We start from the raw sequence: 15,026 nt of genomic DNA on the forward strand, positions 1-15,026 counted from the left end.
AAAAAAGAAAACTACAGGCCAACATCATGGATGAACATGAGCAAAAATCCTCAACAAGATTTTAGCAAACAGAATGCAGCAACACATCAAAAAGCTCATACAGCATGATCAAGTTGGGTTTATTCCAGGGATGCAAATCAATCAATGTGATACACCATATTAACAAATTGAAAGAAGAAAACCATATGATCATCTCAATAGATGCAGAAAAAGTCTTTGACATAATTCAGCACCATTTATGATTAAAACTCTTCAGAAAATGGGCATAGAAGGAATCTACCTCAAGACAGTAAAGGCCATATATGAGAAGCCTACATCAAACATTATTCTCAATGGTGAAAAACTGAAAGTATTCACCCTAAGATCAGGAACAAGTCAACGGTGTCCACTTTCGCCACTATTATTCAACATACTTCTGGAAGTCCTAGCTACAGCAGTCAGAGAAGAAAAAGAAATAAAATGAATCCAAATCAGAAAAGAAAAAGTAAATCTCTCACTCTTTGCAGAAAGCATGATACTGTATATAGAAAACCCTAAAAATAGTATCAGAAAGTTACTAGAGCTAATCAGTGAATTTAGCAAAGTTGTAGGATACAAAATCAATACACAAGAAATCACTTGCATTTCTATATACTAACAATGAAAAATCAATTAAAGAAATTAAGGAATCAATTCCATTCACCATTGCAACAAAAGAATTAAATATCTAGGAATAAACTCACCTAAGGAGACAAAAGAACTCTACACAGAAAATTATAAGACACTAATGAAAGAAATCAAAGATTACATGAACAAATGGAAAGCTATTCCATATTCCTAGGTAGGAAGAATCAATATTGTTAAAATAACTATGCTACCAAATGCAATCTACAGATTCAATGCGATCCCTATCAAATTACCAATGGCATCTTTCACAGAACTAGAGCAAAATACCTCACAATTCATATGGAAACACAAAAGACCCAAATAGACAAAGCAGTCTTGAGAAAGAAGAATGGAGCTGGAGGAATCAACTTTCCTGACTTCAGACTATACTACAAAGCTACAGTCATCAAGACAGTATGGTACTGGCACAAAAACAGAAATATAGACTAATGGAACAAGATAGAAAGCCCAGAAATAAACCCACGTGCCTATGGGTAGCTTACTTTTGACAAAGGAGGGAACAACATACAATGGGGCAAAGACAGCCTCCTCAATAAATGGTGCTGGGAAACCTGGACAGCTACACATAAAAGAATGAAATGAGAACACTTCCTAACACCATACACAAAGATAAACCCAAAATGGATTAAAGAACTAAATATAAGACCAGAAACTATAAAACTCTTAGAGGAAAACATAGGCACAACACTCAATGGCATAAATCCAATCAAGATCCTCTGTGACCCACCTCCTAGAGTAATTGAAATAAAAACAAAAGTAAGCAAGTGGGACCTGATTAAACTTAAAAGCTTTTGCACAGCAAAGGAAACTATAAGCAAGGTGAAAAGACAACCCTCAGAGTGGGAGAATATAATAGCAAATGAAACAACAGGCAAAGGATTAATTTCCAAAATATACAATCAGCTCATACAACTCACTATCAGAAAAACAAACAACCCAATCAAAAAGTGGGGAAAACACCTAAACAGACATTTCTCCAAAGAAGACGTACAGATGGCTAACAAACACATGAAAAGACGCTCAACATTGCTCATTATTGGAGAAATGCAAATCAAAACCACAATGAGATACCACCTCACACCAGTTAGGATGGCCATCATCCAATAGTCTACAAACAATAAATGCTGGAGAGGGTGTGGAGAAAAGGGAACGCTGTTGCACTGTTGGTGACAATATAAATTGAATCAGCCACTACAGAAGATGGTATGGCAATTCCTTAAAAAACTAGGAATAAAGCCACCATATGACCCAGCAATCCCACTCCTAGGCATATACCCCGAGGAAACCAAAATTGAAAGAGACACAGGTAATCTGCTGTTCATTGCAGCACTATTTATAATAGCTAGAACATGGAAGCAACCTATATGTCCATCAGTAGATGAATGTACAAAGAAATAGTGGTACATATACACAATGGAATATTACTCAGCCATACAAAGTAATGCATTTGAGTCAGTTCTGATGAGATGGTTGAACCTAGAACCTATTATACAGAGTGAAGTAAGCCAGAAAGAGAAAGATAAATATTATATTCTTATCCTTATATATGGAATCTAGAAAAATGATACTGAAGAATTTATTTACAGGGCAGCAATGGAGAAACTGACATAGAGTTAGACTTATGTACATGGGGAGAGGGGAGGAGAGGGTGAGATGTATGGAAAGAGTAACACAGAAGCTTACATTATCATATGTGAAAGAGATAGCAAACAGGAATTTTCTGTATGACTTAGGAAACTCAAACAGGGGCTCTGTGTCAACCTAGAGGGGTGGGATGGGGAGGGAGATGGGAGGGAGTTCCAAAGGGGAGTGAATGTATGTATACCTGTGGTTGATTCATGTTGAGGTTTAACAGAAAACAGCAAAATTCTTTAAAGCAATTAGGCTTCAATAAAAAATAAATTAATTTTTAAAGTTGGGTCATTTGTAGAGACATGGATGGTCCTAAAGACTGTCATACACAGTGAAGTAAGTCAGAAAGAGAAAAACAAATATTGCATGTTAACATTCCATATATATGTGGAATCTAGGAAAATGGTATAGATGAACCTGTTTGCAGGGCAGTAATAGAGATGCAGGGGTAGAGAGTGGATGTGCAGACACAGCGGGGGACTGGGAGGGTGGGGTGAGCTGACACATATGCACCGCCACGCATGCCACAGATCCCTGGTGGGAGCCGACATTGTAGCTCAAGGAGCTCACTTGTGCTCTGCGTGAGCTGGAGGGTGGGATAGAGTGGGGGGGCTCTATATATACATATATATACATGTATTCACTTTGTCTTACAAGAGAAGCTAATACAACATTGTAAACCAGCTATACCCTGACTAAAAAACTTAGAAAGAAAACCATGTTTTCCCTGGAAAAGTTAACATATCCAGCTGCAATCAGCTGCTTTACATCTCAGTGTGAATTAAGAAATAAAGCATGGAATTGATGGGGTGGCGATGGGATGATAGGGAGGGAGAAGACTAAAGAGAGAGCAAGGGCTTTAAGGTGTAGGAAAATTCTATGCAGTAGGTAGAGGGTAGAGGAGGAACTGTAATAGATATGCAAGTTTTCCATAATCACATTCCCCAGAGATGCTCTTCTTACCTACTTCCAAACAAAGTTGAGCTATTTACTTACTTTTCAGTTTTGCTTAAGGCAGACTGGACTTTGCTTAAGTGAAACCATGAGCTGCAACATTGTCAGAATGATATTCTTGACATTGCATTTATAATTACAATGCATTACAACAATCCATTCATTCATCTCCCAGGTATTTATCTGACGTCTACTTCTAGGTCTTGGAGTACATACTAAACTAGTATGCATTAAAAACTAGTGCAAGTGTATGAGAGGAGGATGATAAGAAAAGGTAAACACATAATCATGATAATTTTAAACATTAATTAATACTGTAAAGACAAAAAATAATTAATAGAATAGGGGCAATTAGAAAAACGGGAAAATCTGGACTTTGATATGAATCTAAGGGTTCTCTACATGATGCCTGAGTGAAATGTTTAGCAAATGTCAATTTACTGAGAATTTATGTTCAACACAGTGTGTTCAGGGAGATGAAGAATGATAAGAAAATGTTATTTTTGAGGGAACTCACAAACTAGTTGATTTATAGAGCACCTATTTTAAAAAAAAATTATTTATTTGAATATGCCAGGTCTTCGTTGCTGCATGCAGGATTTTTGCTTGTGGCGAGCAGGACCTAGTTCCCAGACCAGAGATGGAACCCAGCTCCTCTGCTTTGCGAGCATGGAGTCTTAGCCGCTAGAACACCAAGGAAGTCCCTAAAGCACCAATTTTTTAATGCAGTGGTTATCAAGGTGTGGTGCTAAAATCAGCAGCATCAGACTCTCCAGGTACTTGTGAGAAAAGTAACTCCTTGGATTTGACCCTACACATACTGAATTAGAAATGGGGGAGGGGCAGTGTGGGTGTTTTAACAGCCCTCTAGGTAGTTGCGATGCATGCTAAAGTTTGGGAACCACCGCCTTCTTTCCTGCTCAGCTGAATCTGCTAATTAAGATCCAATTCTCTCAACAAACTGGAAACTACTGGTTATTTAAATAAGTTCCCTGTTAACTTAAAGAAATGCACAATGTGCAAGTTGCAAGTTAAGTTTTATCGGGACAAAATGAGGACTGCAACCTGGGAGACAGCATTTCCGATAGCGCTGAGGGACCATACACGGAGTCAAGGGCAGGAGCCAGGATATTCTGAGTTTTTGAAACAAAAGGCAGGTAGTCCAGAACATTACCATTAAAGAAACCAGATATGTCAAGTTAAGGAATTTAGCACTTCTTTGTGTATTCCAGAGCCTGTGCTCACTGAAATCATTTCTTTGATATGCACCTCAGCTATAGAGGGTCAGTATCCTGTTTTTTCACATCCCGATTTTCCTCAGGGCTCACTGGTTCATGCTGGAGCGCTGTGACTGCTGACGACTGTGACATTCTTGTTTACTGGAAAGATTCCATTTCTTATCCCTTTCTCCCTCCTTATGTAGGACTTCTCAGAAATTCAAAGACACTGTCCAGTGACTCAAATAGTCTAAAAAGTCCCAGTCCCTTCTCAGAATCCCTAGGGAAGGGCACAGGCTTTTTTTCACAAATAACTCTGCAGAGTGACTGATTACCAGGCTGCAAGAGAGACCAAGTAGGAGAGGCAGGCAGTCCCACTTGTCTCAGAACACCCGGGCTGCTGGAAGGAAAAGGGGGGAATTGTTTATTTTAAAGCCCTGAACCCAGAGGAGAGCTATTTGCTTACTGTTTCTAAGAAAAAGCATGGATCTTTATACAATGTAGATAAATTGGTCTCATGAAAAACAACTCATTCTTGCAGTTTGTTTGCTGTTAGGGAATAACTGTGCAAAGAAAAAAATGTAAGATAGAATGTAACCTTTATGACCACAAGTAACTCCACTGGAAAATTCGCTAGAATGTTGACACAGCAAACTCTAATAATCAATATTTATCATCTCTGACATATATTGCACTTTCTCTAAAGAGACTTCCAAATATTTTTTTACTGTTATGACAAGAACAGGTATGCGGATGCCAGTTCCTGTCTCTTTACAACATTTAACTTGCCAGTACTGCAGTCCATGGGGTCACAAAGAGTCAGACATGACAGAGCGACTGAACTGAACTGAATGGAATGCTACAATCAATTTTCCAAATTATAAATGAAGTTGGCATGGTGTTGAGTTGTAATTATAAATGAAGTTTATTTGTTGGTGGGTTGTGGGTTGTACCCCCACAGACCTGGAAGCCTTGAAGTTACCCAGGCTCCAGATTGAAAAAATAGCCCAGAGACAGTGACAAAGATATTGGTACCGAGTCCAAGCTCAATCTGCTCACAACACAACAGGTTAGTAATTAGGAGATGAGATGTTGAGGCAAAGGATAGTGAGTTTATTCAGAAAACTATGCATCTGAGGAGAAGGTGGGCTAGTGCCCTATGGTATCATCATATCGGGGTCCAGATGTTAGTTTCTTTTATAGAGCAGAGGAGGGGAGGAGGGGAGGAAGTAAAGTAAAAAGGCTATTAGTCTTGCAAGACAGCTCCTGCTCGGCCCACATCAGGGAAAGGATGTGTTAATTTCTTTTTTTCTGCAAGCATTCACAGGTGGGCAGGGTCAGACTGTCTCCCCATTAGTTGACCAAAGACACTTTAACATTCAGGCAGAGGGGCAGGGTTCCCTGAATCAGGCCATTATGTACACGAACAGCTATAGACAGCATCCTTTTAGTGTTTACAATAACAAGAACAATGAAAAGCAAAGTTTAAATTAAAGCAAACAGATTCAACATGGAGTCAGAATTTGCTCTTCCCTGTTACAGTATGGGTGGTTTGTTAGATGATGGACTTCACAAAGGCTCCTGGAGTGATACCCCACTGTATGCAGCGAATGATGGGCATGGCATGGCACCAGTCTTGGCTCCTCGAGGGAAAAGGAGGCTACCATGTATAGGGAAGACTGATGTCAGATGGGCTCGTCAGTTGCCAGGGACGATTCAGCCCTGTGGCTGAGAGGACTGGACAGTCATGTGAGGGAAGCAGGGATGCTGGCTGAGCAGCGGATGTATAGAGAGCGAGAGAACAGCCATGCTGAACACCCCGACCACAGCGGTGTATCACGTTCGCCTCAGCCTCATTTTAACAGAAGAAAGAGGCAAGAGTAAGAAAGGAGAGAAACTGAGGTCAAACTCTCAGCTCCAGGGCCTAGTGAAACGTAAAGCAAAATAAAGTTCAAATTAAAAATCCTTCTCAATGAAGAAAATAAAACCAATCTCAGGATTTTCCTGTTCTATATTTTTAGAGCCCAAACACATTTAAACTAAAAGGGATGAAAACAATATAATGCTAGGAAATTCTAATCACCGGATACGGCCACTGTTGCTGAATGTGTAAACCAAACAACCATTTTAAAAAATAATGCTTTTAAATGTATGTATAAATTAGACTCAGCACCATGCTAGCTGCTTATTCTGTTATTTTCAGCATCCATGTAATTCTGAGAGGCAGTGTTTCATTGCAGTTTTGAATATTTACCTGCTGTGTGTCCAAATGGTCCAGAAGAAGGTAGTTAGCCAGAATTACCATCCTCCGTCCTGCTGAAGGGCTGTCACAGACGTTTTATCGCTCTTGGTGGGTTCTGTTCATTCTGTGTCCAAAACGTGTTTATGATGAAGCCAAACTAATTACACAATTTCAATCCCAAATTGTTCCAAGTTTCTGGTAAATTAGAGTGTACAGAGTGTACAAGTTTAATTCATTCACTCATGGATGTCGAAAGCGCTGTTAATACTACACAAAATCCAGTTTAACAAGATTCATAATTATTCAACAAAAAAAATACAGATAATGAAACTCCTTTGAACTATATAATATATATAGTATATAAAATATTTCAATTCCTTGGAGTAACATTTTTGTAAAAGTATGCATTAACATACATAGCAATTTGTGGCAAATTAATAATTATTTATAATTTCATATTTTGCATCTCATTGAAATACCTTGATTTTTTGATAGTTATCTAAAAAAGAAACAGTACAGAAAACACAAAACTCTAAAAGATGGAATTTCTGTAGTAAATACAATAATATGTGAAAAATAATAATTCTCAATGAAGTCTATAAGGATTACAAAAAGAAGGAAATAAAATCAAATATTGAATGAGGAGATTATGATTTAATAGGTATCTTGTAAAGAAAGCAAATGGACTTCCCAGGGGGCTCAGTGGTAAAGTAATTCACCTGCCAATGCAGGAGATACAGGAGATACCAGTTTGATCCCTGAGTCAGGAAGATTCCCTGAAGGATGAAATGGCAACCCACTCCATTATTCTTACCTGGAGAATCCCATGGACAGGGGAGCCTGGTGGACTACAACCCATAGGGTCACAAAGAATCAGACACAATTGAGTGACTGAGCATGCACAAAGAAAGCAAATAGGGACTTCCCTGGTGATCCAAGTGGTTAAGACTCTGGGCTTCCATTGTAGGGACTTGATCCCTGGTTGGGGAACTCAGATTCTACTTGCCATGCAGAATGGGCAAAAGATTAAGGAAAAAAAAAAAAAAAAGAACAAATAGAAAACCAAACCATTGTCTTAGAACAAAGAATATGAGAAGGCCACCATAAAGTCAGAAACACTGTGAATTTATTATTTTGAAAAGAAATCTCTTTTGCAGCTCTCTCAGTAAAGAATCCTAGTCCAAAGTCACATTGCTACCAATAGTATGAGGAAGACAATTTTATGTGTAACCTTAACAGTGATCAAGACCATCCCCAAGAAAAAGAAATGCAAAAAGGCAAAATGGTTGTCTGATGAGACTTACAAATAGCTGAGAAAAGAAGAGAAGTGAAAGGCAAAGGAGAAAAGGAAACATATACTCATTTGAATGCAGAGTTCCAAAGAATAGCAAGGAGAGATAAGAAAACCTTCCTCAGAAATCAGTGCAAAGAAATAGAGGAAAAAATTAGAAAGGGAAAGACTAGAGATCTCTTCAAGAAAATTAGAGATACCAAGGGAACATTTCATGCAAAATTGGGCACAATTAATGACAGAAATAGTATGAACTTAACAGAAGCAGAAGATACTAAGAAGAGGTGGCATGAGTAAACAGAAGAACTATACAAAAAAGATCTTCAAGATCCAGATAACTACAATGGTGTGATCATTCACCTAGAGCCAGACATCCTGGAATGTGAAGTCAAGTGGGCCTTAGGAAGCATCGCTATGAACAAAGCTAGTGGAGGTGATGGAATTCCAGTTGAGCTATTTCAAATGCTAAAAGATGATGCTGTGAAAGTGCTGCACTCAATATGCCAGCAAATTTGGAAAACTCAGCAGTGGCCACAGGACTGGAAAAGGTCAGTTTTCATTCCAATCCCAAAGAAAGGCAATGCCAAAGAATGCTCAACTATTGCACAATTGCACTCATCTCACATACTAACAAAGTAATGTTCAAAATTCTCCAAGCCAGGCTTCAGCAACATGTAAATTGTGAACTTCCAGATGTTTAAGTTGAATTTTGAAAAGGCAGAGGAACGAGAGATCAAATTGCCAGCATCCACTGGATCATCAAAAAAGCAAGAAAGTTCCAGGAAAAAAAATTTACTTTTGATTTATTGATTATGCCAAAGCCTTTGACTGTGTGGATCACCACAAGCTGTGGAAAATTCTTAAAGAGATGGGAATACAAGACCACCTGATCTGCCTCATGAGAAATCTGCATGCAGGTCAAGAATCAAGAGTTAGAACTAGACATGGAACAACAGACTGGTTCCAAATAGGAAAAGAGTACATCAAAGCTCCATATTGTCACCCTGCTTATTTAACTTATATGCAGAGTACATCATGTGAAATGCAGGGCTGGATGAAGCACAAGCTGGAATCAAGATTGCTGGGAGAAATATCTATAACCTCAGATATGCAGATGACACCACCCTTATGGCAGAAAGCAAAGAAGAACTAAAGAGTCTCTTAATGAAAGTGAAAGAGGAGAGTGAAAAAGTTGGCTTAAATCTCAACATTCAGAAAACTAAGATCATGGCATCTGGTCCCATCATTTCATGGCAAATAGAGGGGGAAACAATGAAAACAGTGAGAGACTTTATTTTTCTTCGCTCCAAAATCACTGTAGGTGGTGACTGCAGCCATGAAACTAAAAGACGCTTGCTCCTTGCAAGAAAAGCTATGATCAACCTAGACAGCGTATTAAAAAGCAGAGACATTACTTTGCCAACAGAGGTCCATCTAGTCAAGGCTATGGTTTTTCTAGCAGTCATGTATGGATGTGAGAGTTGGACTATAAAGAAAGCTGAGTGCTGAAGAATTGATGCTTTTGAACTGTGGTGCTGGAGAAGACTCTTGAGAGTCCCTTGGACTTTAAGGAGATCCAACCAGGCAATCTTAGTTATCAGCCCTGAATATTCATTGGAAGAACGGATGCTGAAGCTGAAACTCCCATACTTTGGCCATCTGATGCGAAGAACCAACTCTTTGGAAAAGACCCTGATGCTGGGAAAGATTGAAGGCTGGAGGAGAAGGGGACGACAGAGGATGAGATTGTTGGATGGCATCACCGACATGATGAACATGAGTTTGAGTAAACCCCGGGAGTTAGTGATTCACAGGGAAGCCTGGTGTGCTGCAGTCCATGGGGTTGCAAAGAGTCGGACATGACTGAATGAGTGAACTGAACTGAATTAAACTGAACATCACTGAAATAGAGAGACTGGGAGAGAAACTGAGTTCTTTTCTCACTGTAGGGAAAACTCAGTTTAGATTAGGACTGTCTTGAGTAAAAGCAAGGGATCTTTTCACAGGTTTCAAAGGTATTGCTGAAATGGAAAAGGAGCCTTATCAAACTTTCAGATGTTTAATCTCAACAAAAGAAAAAAGCCTACAATTAAATGTAGCAAGTTGAAACTTTGAAAAGCCATAAATCCCAATGGATACACAAAATGTAAAAATAGATGCAATAAAAATAAATTCATTCTGTTTAAATAAATTGCATATATAATTATATTGATTTTTAATAAGCTTGGGAGTATTTGAGCCTGTTTCTAACTTCAAGCCTATTTTCACTCAAAGTATGAACACTTCTCTGTCAATCAATTGAAAGAATGAAAGCAAGGATTACTCAAAATGGAAAAATAGAGGCAATAACATAAATGCAATGTGTTTAAGCAATTATTTATCATGCAATTATTTATCAGTTTATATATAATTATAATCATCTTTTAATAAGTTTGGGAGTATTTGAGTCTGTTTCTAATTTCAAGCCTATTTTCAAAGTATGAACACTTCTCTGTCAATCAGAGCAATGAGAATAAAGAATGTAAACTCCTGGAAATGAACAGAGAGAACCAATCAGCAGAGTAAACTTATGTGTACTAACCCATGGCCAGTCTGTACTAGAGCTGACATATTGACAAGTAAAAAGAGCTAGCAATGTGTCCCCAGATGATGTCTTAGACATGTGTTCTTAAGCGGAGAGGTCATTTTGCCCTCAATCCTTCATCTCCTGGAAATAAAGTCCTTAAATTGTTGGTAATTAAGGATTCACTAGTCAAGCCTGAGTTTTCACTTGTACTAATGGGCCAGGTCAATAGGAATGAGAACTAATACTGGCATATATGTAACACTGGAAAGTCAAATTCCTCAACAGAGTCACGGGAAAGGGAACAGGATCCCAAGGCTAAAGCTCAGTGGAAATGTCTGGGCTCAGAGTCGAACCAATGTAGCAGTGAATTTGAGTTATAAGAAAGTGCCCAGTTTCCTTGAGACAAGAATATTTTTATTTTTTGTTTTTTTCTGGCTTGGAATATGGTTGTATTCTAAGGAAAGCTTCCATGAGACAAGAATCTTTTTATTTTATTTTTTTCTGGCTTGGGATATGGTTGTATTCTAAGGAAAATACAGAAATGTATCTGATGAAATTGTTGCAACCCAAGCAGGCATAAGAAGCAGCCTGAAGATGAGCATGTTCCCTGAGACTGAGAGTAAGAATAAAAAAGATAATTAGAAATAGATCTAGAAATTAGAAATAGATCATCTTTTTTTTTTTTACAATTTTTAACTTTTATTTTTTAAATGATGGGCTAAAAATAAACAGTATTAAAAGATTAAGTTTATATAATACATATGTACATATTTAGTGGCATTTTCCTTTCAGACAGAATACTGAAACATATTAGTTTAAAAATGAAAACTATACAGAAGACTTCATACCATAACAATAGCTTAAATTTATAATTTCTTCAGAGGAAAGAGTCACATGTTCAATAACAATAAACTAGTAAATCTAGGATAATTTTCTAATCTACTTTTGAGGCTGACATTTCATTTTTAAAAAAACTAGAATATTTATGTAGGAGTAGCTATATACAGTAAGTTCTTATGTCAAGGTTTTGTTGCTTTTTTTTAAAAAATAAATAGATTTCTAGGAGTCAGTATACATTTACTGCTTTTCTGCCTTAAGAAAATAGAAGTTTAGGTCAAGTGTTAAGCTTTATCACTTTGACACTGTCCTTAACTCATAATGTAAGAATTTAAAAAGGACCTTAGCAGTTTTGTAAATATAAATAAAGCCTTAGTCACACTAAATTAAGATAACTCTAAAGATTTTTTTTAGAGTAATAAAGTGACTTTGTCATATAAATAGTTTGAAAGGGTACTTAAGTTTTTCGCCCCAATTGTGATGTACAAAGAGTTATTATAAAGCAACCTTTATGTCAAAGCCCCAAGTAGGAGCCACAGCTTTTATCTTGTTTATAATTTCTTTGGTATTCCCACTGTTCAGAGTACAGTTTAAACACCATGTTCATCTAAGCTTTACTGGTTAAAAATGTTTTATATAGCAAGGCAAATAAAAATAGTCAAAAAGATGAAAGTTCACCATTTTTTAAAAATTCAAGTTTTATAATAGCTTGCTTGCTACAGCAGCTATAGATAAATTAGTCACCTTATTAAAAAACTAAACCTTTGTAAACAAGTTTAAATTTTATTTTCAAGAACCAAATTGCACTAGTTAAGAGTTTATAAATTTTGAGAATCTAAAAACTAGATTCAAAGTACTGTATCATTTAATATACCCTTTAAGGTAACAGTTATCTAGTTGAAAATTCCAATGATGAAATTCCTAGTTTATCAAGATAAACAGAGCAACACTGGGTCAAAAGACTTGTTATGGCATAAATCGTGGCTGGCTTTTATCCAGCCAGTATTGGGAATGAAGTCATCTTTGTAAACAAGTACTGCTGTTTCTTTAAACAGCTAACATGGGAATTAAATACATTTCCTCCTTAGTGCCAGTTTTAAGTGGTTTTTAAATCAAAGAATGGCAGTGAAACTTCTGAATTGGCAGGACAGTCACAGCACTATTTTCCTGTAAAACTTAAGTTCCATGAAATGCTGTGCAGCACTTCATCAGTTCCAAGTTGTTTGCTCAGTTAACTTTCTTAGTGTTTTCCTGGTGGTTTTTCAGTGCTCTTCGGTGGTGTCATAATGCCTCCATTGCACACTGGTGACAACTGTCCCTCCTTCCTGAAGGTGTCTGCATAATTTACTTCATCCAGCATAGCCAGATAATTTGTATGTGTCTGTATGTTGTGTCTGTCTTCCATAGAAATCTTCTTAAAAATCTTAAGCTTCGCTGGGCTAGTACTTTTTACTACACTGACAAAAGGTACCATCCAGTCTACACATTCAGAAATGTTGTCCCATTCCAAACCTGAGGCTTTCTTAACCACTTCAATAGAGGTAAAGTGGCACAAGGCAGCAGCAGCCAGTATTCTGTACTGGAACTCTAATGAATCGATGGCTAAAATACACAGATCTAAAAGCTGAGCAATTTGAATGAACTTTTCCTGAGAATACTGAGGTAGAAGAACTTTAGGAGCATCTTTAAGAGCATCAACTTGGAGGAAAAGATTGAGCCAGGAGATGACCGTTACAGGACAAAGTTCCCATTTTAAAGCCTTTAATATAGCAAGTTCCATACTTAAGATATCCTCTTCACTGCAAGCACCATCAGTGACATAAGCAAACTCTTGGAGCTTAGGAGCGTAGATTTCCTCAAGTTTGGAAGCAATGAATAATGAGGTAATTCCAATCAGTTGAAGCATATTTTTATTTATATCCTTTTGTGTCAACATAAATCTATCAAAAAAGTCTTGTGCAAGATAAAATGTTTCCCTATGAAGTGTGTATACTTCACATACCTCTAAAAGCCAGTCTAGAAGTATTGACTTCATCTGTGGTTCCAACTCAGAATGCAGAACTTCAAAATGTTTGTTGTGAACATACCTGGTCTCTTTTTTTAACATGTTTAGCCAAACATCTTGTGAACATCCCCAGCTTAAATCAGGTAAAGGTGACAGATTAATAAAAAGATTTTTAAATCTATAATTTGTGAATCTGGAGAAGTCACTTGTTCCTATTTCTTTGTGGGGTGTTTCAATGATAATGCAAGGACTGATCCCCCCGGATAATACAGGTGGCCAACAATTCCTAATTTCATACTGATGTTTCTTGGTGACCTCCTCTTTTCTTTTTTTGACGTCTTGGGCCGTTTTCCTCTTCTTGGCCTGAATTACTTGGGCTTCTTGCGGGGAATCCGTCTGACTGGCCTGGGGCTGCTGTTTAGCTTGTAAACGGCTACTGCGTCTTGACGTTCTCTTCTTTCAGGTGAAGGAAACCTCGCCAGACCCGCTACCGCTCGGCTCTCCCATCTTTTTACATTGATAATTTTATACCAGATTAAGTAAAATTTCATACCTCTGACCAATTTTAAAATTTGAAAATGTGGTTTGCTTCTTTAAGTGACTAAAGCAATTATATCTCTTATAGTATACTTCACAATTTTAATTACATGTTTGAAAAATCTGATTTAGTAAAAGTGTAACAGGGAAGAACAAAGTCTGATCACATGTTGTGTCTGCTTCTTTTACTTTTTTTGCTTCCCACTGCTTCTGTTCACTGAAAGGATATTGTCTATACATACATGGCCTGTCTCAAGGAACCTTGTCCCTCTGCCTAAATGTTAAACCAAAGTGCCTTTGTTCAGGGAAACATCTTGGCACTGTCCACCTATGAATGGCTGTAAGAAGGAAAAAATTAACACATCTTCTCCATGAGGCTGGTCATTCCAGGGGATAGAAGATATTTGCAGGATTTATGGCCTTTTTACTTTACTTCCTCACCCTCACTCATCTCTGTTCTATAAAAGAGACTGACATCCAGACCCCAATAAGATGGTTATTTTGAGACATTAGTCTGCCATCTTCTTGGTCCGCTGGCTTTCTGAAGTCATTATTCCTTCCCTCAGTATGTCAGGTCTGATTTATTGGCCTGTTGTGCGGTAAGCAGAGGGAGCTTGGACTTGGTAACAAAAGTAATCAATACTCAAATAACTAGGAAATTTTGCTTTTTCAACTTATAATACATTAGTTTTTTCAATAAGAATTCAGAACAATATTATTTAATTGATATACAATCTTGAAACATTGAGCATTAAGTAGATTACAAATGTATCTCTGATATTGGGCATTAAAGTTAAAAAGAAGACAACCTACTGAGTACTTACACGTGCTAGGTACTGTTTCCCATACCTGATAATGTTTTACCTTGCAGTGTATCCTGATCTCTGCATTGTCAGTTTTATTACTGTTGTATTGTACAGATGAGGATGCTCAGGCACAAAGAGATGAAATACAGTAAACCCCCTATATAGAAACCTTCAAGGTGCAAACTTTCAAAGATGTAAACGTGTATCCTATCAAATGCCAGGTGTGAGTGAATTGCAGCTTGCCTCCGCCTCCTATTGCTGCTGGCCTTTCAG

The 15,026-nt window shown here is 37.5% G+C and overlaps 1 protein-coding gene across 1 annotated transcript; it reads right to left on the reverse strand.

The window, feature by feature from the left end:
- Positions 1-12,354: 12,354 nt before the first annotated feature.
- Positions 12,355-13,869, reverse strand: LOC133059991 (G1/S-specific cyclin-E2-like; the record flags this gene model as incomplete). The annotated part of the gene is made up of 1 exon (XM_061147769.1): positions 12,355-13,869. A coding segment is annotated over one exon (1,224 nt), but the record flags the coding sequence as incomplete, so codon positions are not given.
- Positions 13,870-15,026: the final 1,157 nt, after the last annotated feature.

Source organism: Dama dama, chromosome 7, assembly GCF_033118175.1.
Source record: "Dama dama isolate Ldn47 chromosome 7, ASM3311817v1, whole genome shotgun sequence".
Taxonomy (NCBI): domain Eukaryota; kingdom Metazoa; phylum Chordata; class Mammalia; order Artiodactyla; family Cervidae; genus Dama; species Dama dama.